We start from the raw sequence: 20526 nt of genomic DNA, 5'->3' as shown, positions 1-20526 counted from the left end.
TTATCACAAAAAACAGAACTTTTACCTCCTTTAATTAATTGGATTCTGCTCAATAAGGAACAGACATGCCTTGTGTAAAATTGTTTTTTTCATGTACCGCCAAATATGATAAAATGCTTTTTGATGTCCTGTGACCAAATCCTCTCACACATACTGTTTTGGCATTTCGACTGCCAGTAAATAGCATTGATGAAATGGATCTAACAGGATTGTGCAGACATTGGCATATAGCTGTGAGTGTCTACCTTTTCTTTCAGTGCTTTGATCTTTGGCTCTGTAGGAGGCCACAGGGAGTGTGGTGTGTGTGTGTGTGTGTGTGAGAGAGAGTGTGTGTGTGTGTGTGTGTGTGTGTGAGTGTGTACCGGGGTGGTGGTGGGGCTAGGTAGGCCTCAGCCAATGCTCCTGCAGTGCAGCAGTACATTTCATTGATTAACTCTGCGGCTCTATCTATACACAGTGCCTCCCCCACTAAGAAACATAAGTCATTGCCATTAAGTAAAGAAATAGAGTGAGATAGACACAGACAGAGAGAGGGTGGCAGGATGGGACGGGTAAAGTCTAGAAAGATGGAGAAATAGAGGAGAGAGAGGAAGGAAAGGAGAGAGTTAGAGAGTTCTTAAAGGTCCAATCATTGGTAATCCCATCCACCAGCCTCCAGCCCCTCATTTCCTCCCACAAGATTGCATGGATACGCTGTGTGTGTTAGAACAGGTGCTGTTTTTTTTTCCTCTCTCTCTCTCTCCTCTTCCCTTCTTGAAGGGAGAACAAATGATGAGTGATTACTTACCTGAACAACTACCACATGTCCACTGCCAACTCTTTTTTCTCATGCCACACGTAAGCCTACACATGCAACTGTGCACAAAATTCATTCAAAATCTGCATATTTACTCTTTCTTTATGATGTTTATTTACTGATGCTACATTCTAACTGATGATTTGCATGGACATGTAAGTAGACATGCCTAATGAAAAATGGAAAAGGAGACAGGCACTAAAAGTTTTGTAAAACATCCAACAGTGTACAACTTTCTTTCCTCTACAATCTTATGCTTCTGATCATGTAAACCAGTATTCTTGCAGCATTACTATGAACTAAAACTAATTCTGAAACTAAGCGTAACACTAAACTTGTTCTTTAAATAGCTGAGAAAAGGCAAAATATCTAATCTCAGTAGCCGTGTTTCCATCTCATTGTCAAGCGAATTTTAAGCAAACTTTTGAGACGTCGCAAAAAAGAAAAAATCAGGCCAATTAGGCCTGTTTCCATCAGCTTGTTTGGAGCAAATAAACTAGGCTATGCAAAGCATAGTTTTGTCAGAACTTGACGGTATAGGCTAAGTTATACATGGCTGTAATAAATAGAGTAGAAGAAGTGGAGGTTGAGAACCAGAAATGAAACCAGTTGCCTCGGCCATCGACAAGAGCACAAGGCTAGGTCAAAACCTAATATATGGCTGGACTGTGTATACTCAATGTGTGGAATTGTGGCCAATGTGGTACAGGGTTAGTCAGTGGTAGTGTCTATAATGTGAATTCCTGGATGCTCATCTACAATTTTCGGTAGTGGTCCCAGTAATATTTGCTCGTCTTGTCCTATTCCTGTCGATAGCTGGGCAAAAGTAGATATTGTGACATGGCTGTGGGATATTTCCAGTGCTTAGTAAAAGAGCTGACTTTCCCTTGGCTTGAAATTCTTCCTGTCTTCTTAGTCTTACTATCACTGTCAATCTCGCTATTTCTGACTACATTTAAAACTCACAGCTGAAATATAAAAATGTTCTCTCTGGGTTATCAAAAGTCAAACTGACAAATGCAGGAAGTCACAAAAGAATTTTAAGTGGATGAAGCAGGCTGAGGTAAAGTGAATACAATAAAAGGGCAGTTCTACACTTTATCACACAATAATTACTAAATAATCATGATGATGAACTTAATTTGTAAGACATTTTTATTCAACAGAGTTCAAATTTATTATAAAATAATGATAGGCCAGGAGAAACTAATTCACTCAAGTCACTTCAAGCCCTTCACCCTAGTATTGTTAAGGAGAGCTGCCTCAAAAGGCCAAGGAACATCCAAAAAAAAAAAAAAACTTTCCCCGAAAGATAAAGAAACCTGGAGGATGACTCCAGGGGCAAACCCACTCGAGGGAACAGATCTCCCAGCAGGCCAAGCAGTGCCTGGAGTTACTAGAACCTAAAGTCACAAATATTTTAAAAATATTTTTACAGTAGCTCATGAAATTTCCCTATTGCTCAGTACTGTATTTATATATTTTGCTTTCCAAATAAAGGAGAAGTCAAAGTTGAATAGTGTCAGATTAATTCACACCCAAAACACAGCCACATCAGGATTGCTATACCCGGCAATTTTTATTTCAAGCTTCTTTACTCCATTTTTGGCAACTTGGTGGGAGGAAAACATCAAAATAAGCTGACCATAGTAATAGGTTATAATGCTGTTACAGCCAATGTCTTGTCAAACAATTGCCTATTGCTAATTGCTAATTGAACTCTGTTTTGGTCACTATGAACCCTTGAGTAAAATATCTGGTGCCTTAGCTTGCTGGATGTTTGAGCTGTATGGAAAGCGGTTCAGGTATGACGCAGCAAGAGAACACATCACAAGAAAGAAATAACGCATCAAGGTTAATACATGACTGCACAGAATTCCCTCTATTCAACACATTCTCCAAACTTAGACCATGAGACACTACAAGGTCAAACTTATATATGTGACTGTCTGTGGAGCATGTGGCATGAACTGTTCTGTTAAAAGACTCCTGCAAAAAAGAATTCCTGGCAAAAAAATGCTATGAAAGCAGCAAATATTGATATTAAACCCTTGGAGAATTAGTACACTATTGCTTTGGCTTGGAAGAACAGTGTCAGATACAAAAAGGATACAAGTAAATGTGCTTAACAATTGACAATTAAACAGTTACAGCTTGTTAACCTTCTTGTAGAATCAAAGGAAACTTCAGGCTTGAGACAGTAAAACACAAATACGAGCAGATGCTTGCCGACACGGTGGTAACCGCGAATCCACCCTGTCGCCTCAGGCAACAGAGATGAGTAACATTTAGCTACAAACTGCTGTCTGATCCCTGGGTTCCTAGGACAAAATCTTACTAAGTAGTAGTTCATGGCCTGATAGCTATCTGGAAGGCCCCGTAATAAAAAAGTTAGGGAACCCCTGTCTGTCTATGTGTAGGCGGTGCACTGTGAAGCTTTCAGTCACAGTGCCAGTTTTGTTTCTGCTGCTTTGCACTTCCCTTTTGTATTTTAATCAGCGGCCTTTCTGCCTCTCAAGCTCCACCTTTGGCAAGCCAACATGCCAATTAATTGGCTTATTAAATCCCTCTGCAATGCCCTATCAGCAAAACTATCAAAGACTAATCCTCCCTTTGTATTACAGTACTGTATGCAGGAAGAGAACAGACTTTCGTTTGCTGAAGCAGCTGACTTCATCAAGGCTGAGAGTTGTCAGTAAGACAAAGTTATTGTGCTGTGAACCTATGAGCTGGAGGCACAGATTACAGCTGTTACTGCAGCCCAGGTTTATTTACATATCTAATTTGTAGAGTGTGTGTGTGTGAGAGAGAGCAAGGGAGGGATGGTGGCCCTAAAACCTACAGTAGATGCATATTATGCACAACTTGAAATGCATCCAGGTGATCCTGTCGCCAACAGTAGATGGATGTTTTGCCACAATCACCTCCTTTCATTTATTTCAAGCTCACAGTCAAACTCATGAAGGAATAATAAGGTGTGTGTGTGTGTGTGTGTGTGTGTGTGTGTGTGTGTGTGAGTGTGTGTGAGTGTGTGTGTGTGTGTGTGTGTGTGTGTGAGGGGAGGGCTAATTGGGGCTAATTTGTGAAATGACTTAGCCAAAGACAGAGAGCAATGGCTAATGCCAGGTCTGATTTCCCAGCATTTGTCATTTCAGAGAAAGAGCAGCCAATATGAATCTATCTCTGTCCTCCCCAGTGTCCAGTTAATCGATCTCTCATACATACACATGTGCTAACCCACTCACACACAAACATTCACACACACCTGCTGCATGCACACACGGAGGATAAGGCTGGTTGATTTTCTATATTTTTCTCATTGTCAACAAATTTCAATGTGCAGAGCAAAACCAACAATGAACTCATGCTACTTACAAGTATTGTGTGTGTATCCAAAATCTGATATATTGTATCCCTCTGTGCCATAGACCTCCGTTGTCCAAAAACTATTAACCCTCTGATGCACAACATATTCAAAACCTTTGCACAACATGGGTCAAAAATGACAAGCACTAGTTTTCAATATAATTTGATACATAGCTGAATGTCATTTTTCTGTCTTGCTTAGGCTTGTCTTGGATGAAATATTGTCCCAGAAATAATTGCAATAAACAATATTATTTCATTTTAAGACCATTTTATGCCACAGTTGCAGTTAACATGGTAACACTGGTTCAGATAAAATACTATTATGAAGTTAAATAAAGTAGTTAGAAAAAGTAAGAAAAATATAGAATATCACCAGCCTTTTCCTTTAACATACAGACTCTTCTGTAAGACAAGTCCTGCACATCTTTCTGTTTACTGTCTTATACTTTAGCACCACTTTAGAAGTTTTTCCTTCACTCTGGCTCCAACCAAGGACGCAAACAAGGTGTCTAGCGCATCATCAAACCATCTGGTGTGTGATAAACATCCCTCCGCACACATTCTCACTCACACATGGACAGGTAATCAGTACACACACTCCCTGGACACAGTTTATGTTGTTACAGTGCAGACAGTTGAGGGTGATACCAATTCAGTGGCAGCAGGAAATGAGAGCTTCTCAATGTGACCCCTCGGTGTGTGCAGGGTATCATTCCTGACTATTGGCTCTGTCTCTGCCTGACTGCTCCTGGTGATGAGCAACAACAGTAGCCATGGGGAGCGAAAACAGCCATCTTTTTTTGCTGTTTCCTCCCCTCCGATTCCTGGAGCATCTCTCACACACTTCGCTGGTGTGTATCTTCAACCTTCGCTCCTGCTCTTCTTCGATGGATCTCCCAGCTCTCTGAGAGGGCATTGATTTTCCTCTGGGGAGGGAAGATGTGTCACCCTGCACGGATTGGATTGATAACGCTAGGCTAAATATAGCCCTGCGGCAGGAAGCAGGAGAAGAGTATATTTTTAGAAGTGTTTATGGTGCCACGACTCGGACACTACCTCAGCTGAATGGCCAATCGGAAGAAAGGGATGGGGGCACTAAACACTGCAGATTGCTGCACTTAGTGGAATTGTAAAAAATTTGAGTGGATGAATGCACTGTCTGTCCAGTTCAAAATGATCATCAGTTATGTTTAAAAATATGCTAGTTAGAGTTAGCCCTGAAAACCATTTTCTGTTGACGTCAGATTAGATTGAGTGGGTTCTTTGGCTCCACTGGCTGATTTGAGTAATGTATTGGCTTTCTGTTTACAACAGTCTCTAATCCATACAACACGCTCTGCTTAGAGCTCTGAGTCTCCAAGTCTTCTCCCCCCAATGTGCTGAAGTGCTCGCTTTATTTTTGGCTGCAGGTGGTACTTACATGATGCTATCAGATATCACATTGTTGTATATTGAGCAGCGTTGTTACATAATCTATTTTTCCTTGCTTGGATTTGCAATTTGGGATATATAAGCATGCTCTCTTTTTTATATTCCCTTCAGCTTGCATATATAACCCATGTGGTACTTCTGCGAAAAGTGCTGACTCAATCTTTATTGATCCCCGAGGCACTATGGGGTCTCCTGCAGAGCCAATCATGGCTCAGTGCAAAACGCTAACCTTTTCAGACCTGAAACCTATGCGGAATCGAAGCAAACAACAAAGTAGAAATCAACATTGATCTCTGGTCTTTCATTCTCATACTGCCGACTCTTCCCCTCCGGTGCAGATCATTTATGGAGTTAATTGATTCGTCCCGCTGTGCTTGTCCTTTCTGTTTCCAGCCACATGCTGAGCCATAGGACAGGTTCATATTGTAATATCCAAGGCAGCAACAAAAAACGTCTTTTAGATCAATCACAAATCCAGCTGAGATGAGCAACTTTTATTCTATTGGCCAGTGATGTCTACAGAAAAAGAATGCTTTGTGTTGTACAATGCAGACTTTAGTTTTGGGACTCATGAATTTATGAAATTATGAAAACACATTCAATCACTGTAGTGACTGAGAGATAAAAAGAATGTTTTGATCATCACTTCAATTGCTCGTCGCTATCAAGTCAGACATGGCTCCATCCAAATCATCATCTTCTCCTTTTACCAAACCCTCCAAATACCCTTCATCTATCCATGAGATCCATGGATTCAAATGAACACAATGTTTATCAGTATGTCAATTTCTCCAATCAAGTGCATCAAACCTAATGTGCACGAAGGTTTGTGTGATCAGTGAAATTAGTAGCTGCAGTGTTTGGTTGGAAAAACAGCATATTCACAATAAGAATAAGACAAACTCACCTGTAGATAGTGACAGGGCCTGAGGTTGGGCTTGAGGTCAGTTGGCGTCATGGGTTTCTCTAGGTTGAGTGAGGACTTCCTGTAGGCCTCCTTGGCTTGGCTGACCGTTAACGTGGACCAGGAGCTCCTTTTCATGAACTTGCCTTCTGGTGCCATGCTTATGCTCTCGCAGGCTGAGCACTTGACGTCGTTATTACTCTTAGATGTCTTTAGAGACAGGTCTCCGGCAAGGTGTGCATGCACTGAGTCAGGGTAACAGTGGCTGATGTGGTCCACAGGATGTCGTGACATGACACTTGGTGTTCGGTATGTGCTGTCACTATCCAGGTTGTCATCCGAACTCCACCAACCTCCAGAGCGTTGCTTCCCACTACTGTCGGCTTTGCGTTCTTTGCTCTTGCTGCGTTTGCTGTGTTTGTGGTGGCCTTGATGGTGGTGATGATGGTGGTGTGAGCTGTCCCGGTGTGAGTCGCTTTTGGTACCATTCATCTTGGAGGAACCTTCTAGAGAGTGTGACTTTGTGAAGAGCTTCTGTACCGAGTGGACTAAGTGACGTATTCGCCCGGGGCTTTCGTTGCGCTGCTCTGTAGTTGTGGTTGTAGTGGAGGTGCGTTGGTACTGCAATGTGTGGAAGCCATCCCTGTGCAGAGGCATCTGCTTCTCAAATTGGTCCAGAAGGTTTGCTGGGATTCGGTTCATTTTGCTGCTACCACCATGCGAGGATGAACCACCGTCATCTCGGGATTCCCTGCCGCCAGAGGTGTTGCCACCGCTGTCCCGCGAAGCGCTGCCATAGTGCATGCGGGGGAAAGTGCTACTTGAGATGGAGTGGTCGGTGGCCGACATGGACACCGGCATCACCATGCAGTCGGAGTGGATGGAGCTGCGCGGGGAGCAGCGGTGGTGACCCTCAAGGGGGCAGCTCTCAGTGGGGCTGAGGAGGTAGGAGGGGGGGCGTGAGTCGCCATAGTGGAGGTGGTGGTCCAGGGAATGGTCACATTCAGCCAGGCCGCAGGTGTGGGCTGAGGTGGGAGAGGTGAGCTGGAGCTGGGCAGGGCGGCCGCCGGAGAGACCCTTCATGTTCCTGGGTGGAGGGGAGTGGCTGTCCTCATCGAAGTACTGCGAGGGCGACCATGAATACTGCTGGTCTGAAAGCAAGAGAAGGAGAGTATTAGATCCCACCCAGGGTAAAAAAAACTTTTTCCCAGAAAAAGAAATGCATTTCACACTTAATGAGGAGGAAAAAAGCCTATTACTAAATGACATGACCTAAACAGGTTGGTCATTATCCACCATACTCTCACTCTCGATATCCAGTACAAAAGGACACGAAAAGCTCAAAAAGTAGCTCATCTGAGATGCAAAAAAGAAATTAACACATTGCACAGACAAAATCTCAGCCCTCCTACTTTTCCCTTCCATTCAGGTGTGTGATGGTATACTGCTAGAGAGACAAGGGAAAAAAGACAGAAAAGGAAGAGAAGGGCAGGCGACAGGTAGGAGCCCGCATTGCCATTTATCCAATGCAAAGTGAAATAATAGCCTATCACTCTGTGGTTCTGGTGTCATCCGTCAAAGCCCTGAGGAGAGAGCTTGCGAGGCGTACGGCCTGATAGGCGTCCTTGGGAGGCGATCACCAAACGCACCCTCCCTCCCTCCCTCTCTTTCTGTTGGCCATGTAGCCTTAGATTAAAACCCAATTCTGTGTGATCAGTCACCAAGGGCAGACGTCCCTGCACTCTATTCCAATGTATTTAACTTAATCAGAGGGAAGGTTTACTTTATCTTTATGCCTCACCATTGTCTGCTCTCACTGTAATTACAATGCCCTTCCTTTGAATCACATCATGATGAGGATTAAAATTCCATATAGCAAGAGTGCTATGTCATGAATGACACCATGATCGTTTTCCCTAATGTGACTTTATTTAGGAAACAATTAAAGTCTAATATATCCCAATGCAGTCTGAAGGTCTTCATATCAGTACCTTTTTTTTTAGTTTATGAGGTTTGAATGAATGCTAATGAAGTCACGCTATAAAACTTAAAAGTGTACATTTTATGAATCATATGTATTATAAGTATGCTGTATTTCATAAAATTATATTTCTTTTGCCACCCCTTTTTTTTGGTTTTCCTCATTACCTAGTTCTCCATAAAAAGCTGAATATTGTAGCAGAAAAGCTTGCCCAGGTTATATTTCAAACTTATCTGCACCCTGTCTTGTGAAATAGGAAACAAACAAACAAAACGAAGAATAACCATATCTAAGCTTGCTTGCCTGCCAATGATACGCCTCATAAACCCCTGCACTTTCACTCCCACTATAACCCCATAAAATGAAGGAGAGTTTTTACGAGCTACTGTGATAGAAGAGAGAGTGAGAAGAGGGGAGTTTTAGGCCAAACAGTAGCACTTTTAAGTGTACCAATATATTATCAAATCAATAATTTTTTACAATATTTGCATAAACTTAATTCCAATTCATTGAAAACAAACAAACAAACAAACAAAAAAACAAAACACAAGGACAATGGGGACATAAGAACCCTGGGTTTGGCCCCCCTCATGTATGTTAATGGGGTGGCAAAATATTAGGAACACTTCTTCATATAATACACTCCAGTACACCACCACCCACTATGACCTAAATAATAAACATATTATTATACATATAAATTATCAGCTTTCAGACAATGTCAACAAAAACTGTAAATGTATAAGCTTTTAAAAGTAGAAAGTATGGCAGAGCTGTTGTAATGGGTTGCATTAGATTGCACAGGTGTTCCTAATAAAGTGCTTGGTGGGTGTATATTATAATGAAGTTCATTTCCTAGGAAATAAGTGGAGGAATTTGGATATGGATAAAACAATAAGGAATATCTGTTTCTGCTTAATTCTGCAAATTAAATACTAAACAAATCAGGTAATTTTATTGCATAGATACAAAAATCATCTATCCAATATTGCCATAAAGCAGTCCTGCTCACTGAGTTGAAACATTGCCTACAATGGCCTAAACCAACCAGATATTTGAGGATTAGCTACTGCAGTAGCAGTATAAAAATCCGTGATGAATTTAAAACTAATTTTTGATGTTTCAAAATATTTATTTGAAGCGTCTGTATTTCAATACTACTGTAGAAACTTCACATCATTGTAATATAAAGGCTAGAAAGCAGACAGTGTGCTCTGTAAAAGACCTCTGGGTTCTGTCACTGCATCCAGAAGATGTTTGTCATTGGGTATATTGAGGATTTTCCTCTTGATTATTTCATCAACAGCTCACAGAATCTCTCAAAAACCTGTCCAAGATCATGAGAATGACTTACTGTGCTGTTAGTGAATTGTGACTAAGGGTGGATGTTCCTTTTCATCTTTCAAATTGCATCAAATTTATTCCTTTCAAACTTATTTTTAATGAGGTCTAAGATGTCAACCCCTGAGGTGCAGCCCTGCTCTTCTGTTGCTGTCGTCCTCCATCTGTCGAGATGAAAACAAATTCTCGTTGTTTACCAGTCTTACATGAGGATGTCTACTTGGCAGCCTGATGTAAAATTAATCCAGGCTACTCTAAGCATGCATGAGAGGGGGGGAAAAAAAGATAAGACATTTTCCCTCGGGAGCAACTGTTTTTGTAAGGCTGCACATAACGGAGCAGAAAATGCCTATCAAAAACGTTACTAGAATATAATTCAACAGCTAGGCTAAATCAGGTGAACTTGCTTGGTCTGAGTCAGTCCGGTTCACTGCAAGCTAGTAATTGCAGCAGGAGGATGATGGTGCATTATTGATTAATGTGATGTTACATTTCTGTCTGAAGTTATGTCACTGCCTTACTCTGAGGCCTTTCTCTGATTGCTGCGTATTCCTTGAGGTATCTCAGGGAGCTGCGCTGAATACATTATCTACTGGCAGAGTTGTAGCATTTCCTGGCATTATATAGTAAGACAGATGACATCCGCCCTCCATCTCTCTTTCTCCTTTTCACCTCTTCCTCTGCTGATACAGAATTTAAGTTTATCTAAAGGAAAGAAAAAAAGGGGTCAAAAAGTAAGTCTTACAAAACATTCAGAAGGTTATTTACACAAGGTGGATTGAGGGAAAGCAGCCCTTTCAGTGAGTGTGCATCCTACTGGCAAGTGCTCTGCCAACAGGGAGACAAGTATCTGTGACATCTGTGGACAGGGAGAGGGCTTGTTGTTTTTACACTGATATCAGCAACTGCCATCGCATTATCGGCTTCCTGGCAAGTGTGCCAACTGCATAGAATGACTGCTAGGATGGAGGGTGAATTTAGAAAACGGATGGGAATTTAATGTCAGCGCAACATACAGTAGCAAGACAGCATTTTCCTCGAATGTTAGGCTATCACTTTAAAATGTTGATGGGTGATCATAATGATTATGCAGATGAAGACACATAAGAGATGTGGCATCTTATTGTTATGGGCTAAGACATTTCCTGAGAAAAATAAACCAATCACATTCTGCAATCATCCAATCATGTCTGACTTAACACCTGAAACAATACCCAGCTCTATAATGCTGTCAAACCTTCTTCTTGACGGCGTTAAACACACCTTATATCTGACATGAGGTGTGGAGGGAAGGGAAATGGAGTCGGAGGAAGAGGCTCATTTATTAAGGGCTTCTGTTTTGTGCTGCTGCTCCGCCTGCGTGCAGAGTGTGAGTAAAGGTCGTTTTGCTCCTCTTAACACATTAGCATTTAAATAGCATTATATCTGCACTGAGTATCACTGACAGCTCCCACTCTTCCACTGGCTCAGACCCTAACCGGAGTTGAAAACAAAGTTAAAAGATAATAAAGCGCCGGACTAGACTGAGAGATCAAAGGCATATGACCTTCAGACTTGGCAGTGGTTAGCATCATGGCTAGTAGTCACAGCACTATTTAAGAGAGGATTGGGATGAAGGCAACTGTGTGGAAGCTCTCCAGTGTTGAGGCAACACATGACAGACCTGTAGTTGCAGTGTTTAATGTTTTTTTTTATCAGAAAAAGAATCAGTCATTTCTGAATGGTTTGGCTTAAAAGCCCCAAACTGCTTCAGTACTTTAATTTGGTTGCTTATTTAAACTACTGGTCTACTGTTTTATACGTATCCATACCACAGAAAGATGACAATGTCAACAATATTTAAACAAGCATGTATATATCAGATGTTTAATTCTAACACTCATATACCATGTATGAACTACATGCATGCAATAATGTCAATGGTTTCTTTGAAAGGTCTGGTGGACTACACAAATATCTGGCATCTTGTATTTCTGCAATCACAGCTTGTACTCAATCTATACATCATTTTTCTAAAAAAAAGTTACAATATTTGTAGTGTCCAGTAAATGTCAAAGAAAGGAAGAAGCTTTTGCATTTTAGTAGCAAGAACAAAAAGCAAAACAGCCTGGTCAAGCTACTCTGGCAGAATCCCTTCCAAATGGCCATAGTAAAGGCACACCCCTTATTTTCTGAGCAAAACAAATCGATAGAGCTGCTTTCTTGCCCATCTCCCAAAGGTTAAATGCAGTCTCCCTAGAATTCTGGCCTTTCTTTAGAAAATCAAAGGAAGGAGAATTGTGTCCTCAACCCTCGGGGCAAATTAGCAATGGTCTGAGCTATTAGATTTGAGAAGGAGCCAATGGGAAAAGAGGCAAAGTAGCAAATCTGTCAGCTTCGCAAGCCTCATGATATCCACCATAGCGGCTCTGATCAAAATAAGGCTCCAGCTTACAGCTTTGGCATACATCCTGCTCACTTGTCCATCTAAGTGACAGCACAGGACGATTCATGCATACATTTCAAGTGTGAGCTGAATCCACAGCATTTTAGTGTGCAAATGCAAACTAACTGAACTGTTTCAAACTGCTGCAGAAATTGGAAGCCAATCACTTGTCACTGATATTTTTCTTCATAAACCATCTGTCTCTGGCTGAGCATGACACCTAAAATGCCAGAAAAAACACTGTTCCTTTCATGTTCGCTGCTATGACTGATACTTAATGCTGAGACATGAGATAAAAAAAAGGGTCGGTTACATTAATGTGTGCTGAGTCCACACTGCATGTGTCACATGTGGACACATGGTTGCTCTCACAAACTCACACAGCAGGGGAGGACCTGCTCTCCCAACTGGCTTTAAATCAAACTAGGAATTCACACTGGGGTGATTTATAGAGGGGTCAGATGAACATATATCACAATAATGACTCAGGCTATTAAAAAAGATCAGCAGTCCACGCGCCCGCTCCTGAGAAATACCAAGTGACATGCTGCTGTGGAAGCTATCATGAACTTTGTCACCAGTGTGAAAACAATGTATTACACAACATCTGTTTCTCTCAGTCGACACCTGAAACTGTCACAGTGACTGTCATTATTTTGGAAACATCTGACTAAGGGTCCCATAGCAGCAGGAAAGATGTCATAGTGAAGTGTTGTTGTTCTTCCAGACGTGGGTGCATATCTAAGAACATGCACTGGGGTTTGCATGACAGGGATTAAAATCCTGATATTTACTGGAAAATGTTGTCAAAATCTACTGCTTTTTTTTTTGGAAAATTACCTGCATTGACCTGGGATTTTTTTTAGCTTGTGTGTGCCTGCCTTTCTATGTGCACCTGTGTGTTACTATAGTGTCACTATTGTCCAGACTATTATATGTACTGGATCAAACTTCATTAATGCTACCACGCAACTGCTGTAGCTAAATAGCATGTCCAACTTTGAATTACCATTATTACAGCAATATAATGTAGGATATATATGAATTTAATATTCTACAAAAAAGTGGTACAATTTGTAAAAGTGACACCAAACATTTCAATAAGCATTTCATGATTTATTATCTACATTTTCAAATAATTACATTTATGCTGAGAAATCCTGGAAAGAGTTATATATTAACAGGTAAATATCCAATCCTAACCTGCACTCAGTGGTGCACATACTTGTGTACAACTGCACAGATGTGCATGTTTGGTGTCTTCCACTTCAGCCTCTAGCTGTTGCACCGAGCTGCATGTGGTTATACTTACACACCTGAGAGTGCTGTCTGGATGTGAGAGATGACACAGTGAGAGACCCCCCACAGTAATCAAAGCTGACACACCACTATCTCTCTCCCAGCAGGGTGGAGGTTTGCCTGCGAGCATGGAGGGATAGATTAGAGCAAGGAGAAGCTAGCGGAGATGAGGGGGTATATTGTCCATTGAGCCTCTGTAAACAACAGTAATGATTACAAGAAGACAGTTTGTGTGTGGCGATATGTTTTGGGAGAATCTGGGGAGATAAGAGATACAGGAGACTGTAAAATGATACTGATACAGTGTGAACATGAACCATAACAGCAGATACGCATATTCCTGTAAACCCCCAAAGAGCTCTGCACACAAGTATATCAGCTTCAATACTAATCTCTTCAGAAATGATTAGGCTATTGGCAGGCTGTCCCAACAAAATGGCAAAATGGCAATTTCTCCTCCCTAACACCCAATTTCACCAATAGAGTGGCAAGCTGAAGGCAGCCATAGTATTTAGGTGCAGAGAGATTATGGTGGCCAGATAAAGAGAAGCTGCTGAATGTCTGAATACTTATCGTGAGCCCGCTAATGATGAAGTGTGTTATCTGTGCTGCGCTCAGCGCTCCTCCTCAGTCCCCCCCCCCCCCCCTCTCTCTCTCTGCCAGTCAAACGATAGGTGACAGAAAGGAATTCAAGTGTCAGGATCAGCGTTCCTTGTTCCTCCCAGTATGACAATACTTGAAGCTTTTGTGCTCCCCAACTTTCTGATTACTCTTTTGTATCTTGGAATTGAACACAAAAGACTGTAATGTCAATTGTTAATGGCTACGCCGAAAACGCAAAGCCGCTCTCATATTCAGCCGTGGTAATTTCATCCCACACAACATCACAACAGTGGCAACGCTGTCAAATTATCTTGCTATCTTTGAATCATTCCTTAATCAAGCACTGATTTTCTAAATCTAAATCTTTTCAAAACACCCCTTTTTCATTTACAACAGCCACAGAAATTGACTTTGAGTCCAACAATGCCCCTGCGCAAACTCTTGCCAAGTGTGGTAGATTGCATGGGCTTGCATTTACATGGTGGAATCATAAATCCAGCGCAGCTATCCAGCTATGAATAAATCATGCTGAATGTGAAATTCTGCCACAGGAAAAGCCCTGTGAGTGTGGGAGAGAGAGAGAGAGAGAGAGTAAGTCACATCTTATGTAACAGCCAGGACTGCATTCCCAGGCAACTTGTTAAAGGAAGCCTCAGAACAGTTCCTGGTTGCTGTAGCAACACGCTCTGAAGTTCCCATCCTTTGCTGTCGTTGCAGCCACTGAGGACTTCAGCTGAAAATGAGATATAATTTGATAATGCCACACTGTTATTATTTGCAGGGATGACGAATAAACACACGTCAAAGGCATCCTGTTGACCAAGAATCCACGAGTTGCATCAAATGTTCTGCGATGCTCAAGTAAACAGCAAGTTCATGACAGCAAGACCTTGTCATTCATTAACACTGTATCAACTATTCAAGACCCAGTTCATGTTTCCTGGCAGATGAGAAGGTCCAGACCAGCCATCAGTCCACAGACACAATCCCATCACGGATGTGATTTTAAAAACACGACATGTCCCCAGGGCTTGCAGACGTCCACACTCCTCAGAAGAAGACAATTGAAATCCTTTAACCTCTAATGTAATTTTCCTCCTGGCTCCAGCAGTCTCTCTGCAGACCACAGCAGCCCAGGTAGTGGAGGGTGGGGGCCGGCCTTAATGACTTTTTGGAGATGGAAGTGATACCGACAGTCCGGTTCAGATCCTTGTCTCTCACTCGCCTTTTCCCCCAAAGTCAGCCAGAACATTAGAGCTACAAAGTCAATCAGCGTGTTAAATGATTTGCTGTGATGTTAATCGGGACAAAATCCGATCAGAAACATTAAGTGTACTGACAACATTAGAGGGTGGAAACAAGCGATACTGATATGCAAAGTCTTTGTTGCTGTAAAGATCACATGATATGTGATTGGAAGAATTAAAAGACTGAACCACAGTGCTACACACCACAGCGGCACCCTCTGTTGATTTGGATGGAGGAAGGTTGCATGTCGCTCTAGGGAGTGGAGGTGATCCTGGACACATCTGACAGTAAAATGTAATTAGTGTAAGTGCCTGCCCCATTGTTTTACTGACATAATTTCACAGCAGTGAAATGAAAGAAGTGCTATTGACAAAGCCCCGGGTGCACTCTAAACACATCATACAATAACTATTTACCAGCCAGTGCTGGGGAAGCCAAACAGCAGATTTAGCCACTTCACAAGGCTTGTGCTGATAACCTTGCTGAGTGATGTGCTGCAAACAGCTGCCACTATTATCACTAATATGACTGTACAGCATGTGTGGTGATTGCTACATTACATTTTCCTCAGTCCCACTGATAATGTTACATGTTATGTTAATAACATTAGATACTATATTTGGGGTGCAACTAATGATTATTTTTTTTATTATTGATTAGTCTGCAGATTATTGTCTTTATTAATCAATTGATTAGTCTACAAACCTCAGAAAATAGTGCTAAATGCCCAATATAAGTTCCCTGAGGCCAAGGTCACATCTTCAAATCACTTGTTTTGTCCGACCAACAACCCAAAACCAAAAGATATTTAGCTTATTATCATAGAAGACTAAGAAAACCAGCAAATATTCACATTTGACAAGCTGGAACCATTTTTGCTTCAAAAATGACTGAAGATAATTTAATAGATTAATAAAACACCAAAATGCTTGGATTTTCATTTTCTATCAATCAACTAATCAAACTCTAGATACTTCTAAAGGACCAGTGTGTAAGATTTAGTTGCATCTAGCAGTGAGGTTGCATCCAACTGAATACCCCTCCCCTCCCTCTCCCCTTCCAAGTGTGTAGGAGAACGTATGGTCGTCGCAAAACTTGCAAAAACACAAAAGGCCCTCTCAGAGCCAATGTTTGGTTCGTCCATTCTGGGCTACTGTAGAAACATGGCGGTGCAACATGCCGGGCTCCATGGAAGAGGACCTACTACCTATGTAGATATAAAGAGCTCATTCCAAGGTAACGAAAACACAACAATTCTTATTTTCACATGATTATACACTAATTAAAACACACTTATGAATATCATATTCTATTTATGCCAAGTCCATTCTGCTAGATGCCACTAAATTCTACACACTGCACCTTTAAATTTTATTTCGAAAGCATTTATGGCACTCGTAAAAGTGTAAGCTGTTCAATATTTGACATATATAACATGAAGACAGACAGTAATGAACATGAATTAATTGTTGATAAAATGTAACAGTAAAGTTACAGTGTATGTAAAGATACACAAAATGTATGACAACTATTTTAAATAAATATAGTTCTTTTGGATTTACATAGATTGATCGTGTCTGGCAAGTTTCAGCCCATCAAATGCCTCCTTAAAGTGCAAGCTGATGCTCAAAATTACCCCCAGTAAATTGAGCACCAGTCAATAAATGACCAGAGGAGGTCCAAAAATGACCTTTGTGGGATGAGCAAGGTTCCAGCGCAGAAAGGTCACATAACTCAGAGCTGTCTTACATTTTGCATTTTGGATGCTAATTTACAATTTTCTTAAATATTTTCAACATGTCTTTAATTTCACACTTCTACAGTAAGTCATATATGAGGGCTATGCTATGGGTATGTGATATGGGTAAGGCTGATGTGGCAGATTTGGCAAAAGTAACTAATGACACCTGTTGCACAGGAGCTCTTCCATCCACAGTACACTCATCACATGACGCTGTGTTACACAGTCTGAGTTAAAAGCGTAATGTAGATCAGATATGTGCACTCACGCTGCTTTCATAGTCAACATCTGTGCCAAGGCACTCTTATGGGGGCAGTCTAGCATTCATTTGCTTCCCCAGGCAGTCACTCAAACCACATGATTCTGGTAATAATTCAATGGAGTGAGAGGGCTGATTTAGTTTCCCCCCAAGATCCAACACAAGTAGCTGTAATGGGATAAAAGGCGGTGTGGAAAACATGGATACAGGCTCTGAGAACAGTCAGACTGGATCAGATTTAAGGCAGCTGTCACCTGTTTGATGCTGAAATGTACAACAGAAAGGAGGACTCAAAGAAACATACAGGAACAGAGAAAACATATTGACAGCAAGTGTTGAAATTGATCGGTGACGGGCTAAACTTGTAGCCGACTGCCAGTTGACATCCCTGCTTCACAAGCCTTTCATTCTCATTCCCAGGGGTCTGACCGCAGCCTCTTCAACTGAATCTCGTCTAAAAGCCATTTTTGAGCCTCTGTTAGGTGAGCAGAAGTAATTTATAATGTCAGACTGGTTAGCACACATGTATTTGCGTATGGGAATCTGTGTGCTGTCAGATCGAGAAAGTATGTGAAGAAGAGTGGCAGGCATAGGGGAGAGAAAGAGGGTGAAAGACAGGCTGCTATGCAGTTACACCAGTGCAAAAAATTTTGTCAGGAATACTCACTTGGTGTAGTAAATGGAGGTGAAAATGCAATTTGACTCGGAGGTACAGTATGACTGTACTCGTGGGAATGCTTTATGCTGTTGGAATACAATATATCACAGCGATGTGAGAAATAACTGACAGTGAGCAATGCAAATAATCCTTCAGTGGGATATATAGCTAGTATAGCTTTCCGGAAAAAATATACTTTTTAGTATATCATTCATTCTTATTGGGAGCCTCAAAATATAAATTTATGAGCGTCTGATAAAGATGTTTGGAATTATGTCATAGGTGGGGAGCTAAACAACCCAACTTCTGCTGAATTTTAACACTGCTCTTGAAGAAACCTGTCATCACTGCCTCTAAAGCAAACCCCTTAAGTGGAACCACTACCATGACAAACATCAAATCCCTCCATCCACCCACCCCATAAGAACTCTACAGCAACTCTCCTTGTTCAATCCCTTCAAGCTTTGAGCTGGAAGTTGCTGAGAAACAAATATTGAGCACAGCACAGCCAGGACCAGGGTGTTAGTCTTTGCCTGGGGCAACATACAGTGCATGGAGAGATGTGACAGTCACAGCAGTCACTACCTGTGTCCCAATTCAGGGGCCTGACTCTCTGAATTTTGTGTTTCTAGACTGAATATGTCATAACATTCTGGAAAGGCCATTCCCATTTCAAAAGGCTCTTCCAAATATGGCTGAGAAATTACACATCTCATGTATCAGTACCCCATAATCCAATGTGTACCTGCCACTTGTTTAATGGTGTGTTCAGGAGATCATTAACTCGTAAAGTCTGGAAATATCACACAACCTCATCAAATTTACGAGGTTAATGTACTGTATATCACATCAACAAGACCAATGAAAAAGCCTGAATAGCAGGGTTTAAGTAACATAAACTAGAGATCAAATTTGTTCTTGTTAGCATGGTGCAACAAAAGAAATGTTATACCTCAGGTAACTTATTTGGATATACTTACAATTATAAATATAACACACACTGTAAAGTGGATTATCTAAAACTTTGTCTCAGTTTAATATTTACATTTTGTTGGCAGTGTGAGGGCAACCTCCCAGTGATGAACTTGAAAATGTTAATAAAGGACTAACAAGGAAAGTCTGGATGCTCCATTAGCTTTGGTCTCCTTGAGGCTCGACTGTCTCATTTAGAGAGGAAATGATCAACTAGTCAATTATGCGATTAGTCAATTGACAGAAAATGAATCATCCACTATATTTTGATAATTGGTCAATCATTTCTTCTATGATATTGAACTGAATATCTTTGGTATATTGGTCAAACAGAACACAAACTATTCATCAATTAATTGAGAAAATAATAGTTTAATTGATACTGAAAATTCTTGTTAGTTGAAGCCCTAGTTTCATTTGGGGAGGAAACACAGGTTCAGCGTAGCCTTCGGGTCTGCTAATAGGCCATGGCTGTCACAGAGGTGGAAGATGACAAAACAAAATTCCATATTTGTGTTAAATAAGTGTTCATGTTGTGCCTCAAACAATGAATATTGTGCCAATACAATGAAAGCAGATTTGAACATGTTAGATAAAAGTCTTACTGTATAAAAATTGTGCCAGGCTTTAAAAAGAATGTAACATCGCTGCTTTACACTGGTTCCATGTTGCAAAATATCCGTCAACATACACTGTTGAAAAATCTAATCAAGAAGAAAAGGCGGAACAAATGCTGGATGTGCATGCTTTGTATCACGAGCAGAGGAGAGCAATTTAATATGTCCTTGTCCCTTCTCTGGCAATTACATCACTGTAGATCATTAATGACAAGCCTTACTGTTACCATCATTTTTCAATTATGCAGGAAAACATTCTCCCAACAAATTGTGTCGTGCGATTTTTCAGTATTTATTAGTATGGATATTGAAATTGCACGACATCTGGGTGGTCTGTTCCTCTACAGAAATCAATTAAAGCGCCTGTGATATCCCTCCCACTCTCATCTCCATATCCAACAAGGCGAGCCCCTGAGGGTAACGACCGCATCGTTGCATCACACTGCTTCCTGATTGGCCCTTTAATGCATGTCCTTGAGGCCTGAGCTTTGAAAAAACTCCCCTATGCGATGTGTATGCACATAGCAAATAAATGAGCCCACAACAATTACTTCACCATGAGCACGATCACAATCGAAAAAAGAAGTACAAAACAGTTTGGGCAATGTAGCAGGTACAACCTTTTTTTTTTTTGCCTGCTGCTCCTCAGAGAGATTACACAAATCTGCGAAAACACAAATTACCAAGTGTTCAATATTTGCAGGTGTGATTCAGAATCAACAAACTGTTCAGTGAAGTCTGCGCTAGAGTATGTGATCCTACTGTAAATAAGAACGAGTGCTGCGTTCTCTCAGATCATTTTGTGTTCGCAGAGGAAGACACGGAGGATAGGTGAAGAAGAACGGGAGCCAAAGAAGAGGATGAATTAACATAGAACCAAGT

General features: G+C 41.2%; 1 protein-coding gene across 1 annotated transcript in view; it reads right to left on the bottom strand.

Annotated features, from left to right (window-relative positions):
- The window catches only part of dlgap2a (discs, large (Drosophila) homolog-associated protein 2a), a 161362-nt gene that overhangs the window by 50653 nt on the left and 90183 nt on the right, over positions 1-20526 (bottom strand). Inside the window, exon 4 of the mRNA XM_044375200.1 lies at positions 6504-7651. Within this exon, the coding sequence (XP_044231135.1) occupies positions 6504-7651 (1148 nt within the window). The remainder of the gene's footprint in view (positions 1-6503; positions 7652-20526) is intronic.

The sequence above is a fragment of the Thunnus albacares genome, chromosome 15, assembly GCF_914725855.1.
Source record: "Thunnus albacares chromosome 15, fThuAlb1.1, whole genome shotgun sequence".
NCBI classification, from domain to species: domain Eukaryota; kingdom Metazoa; phylum Chordata; class Actinopteri; order Scombriformes; family Scombridae; genus Thunnus; species Thunnus albacares.
This window is presented reverse-complemented; position numbering and strand designations above follow the sequence as displayed.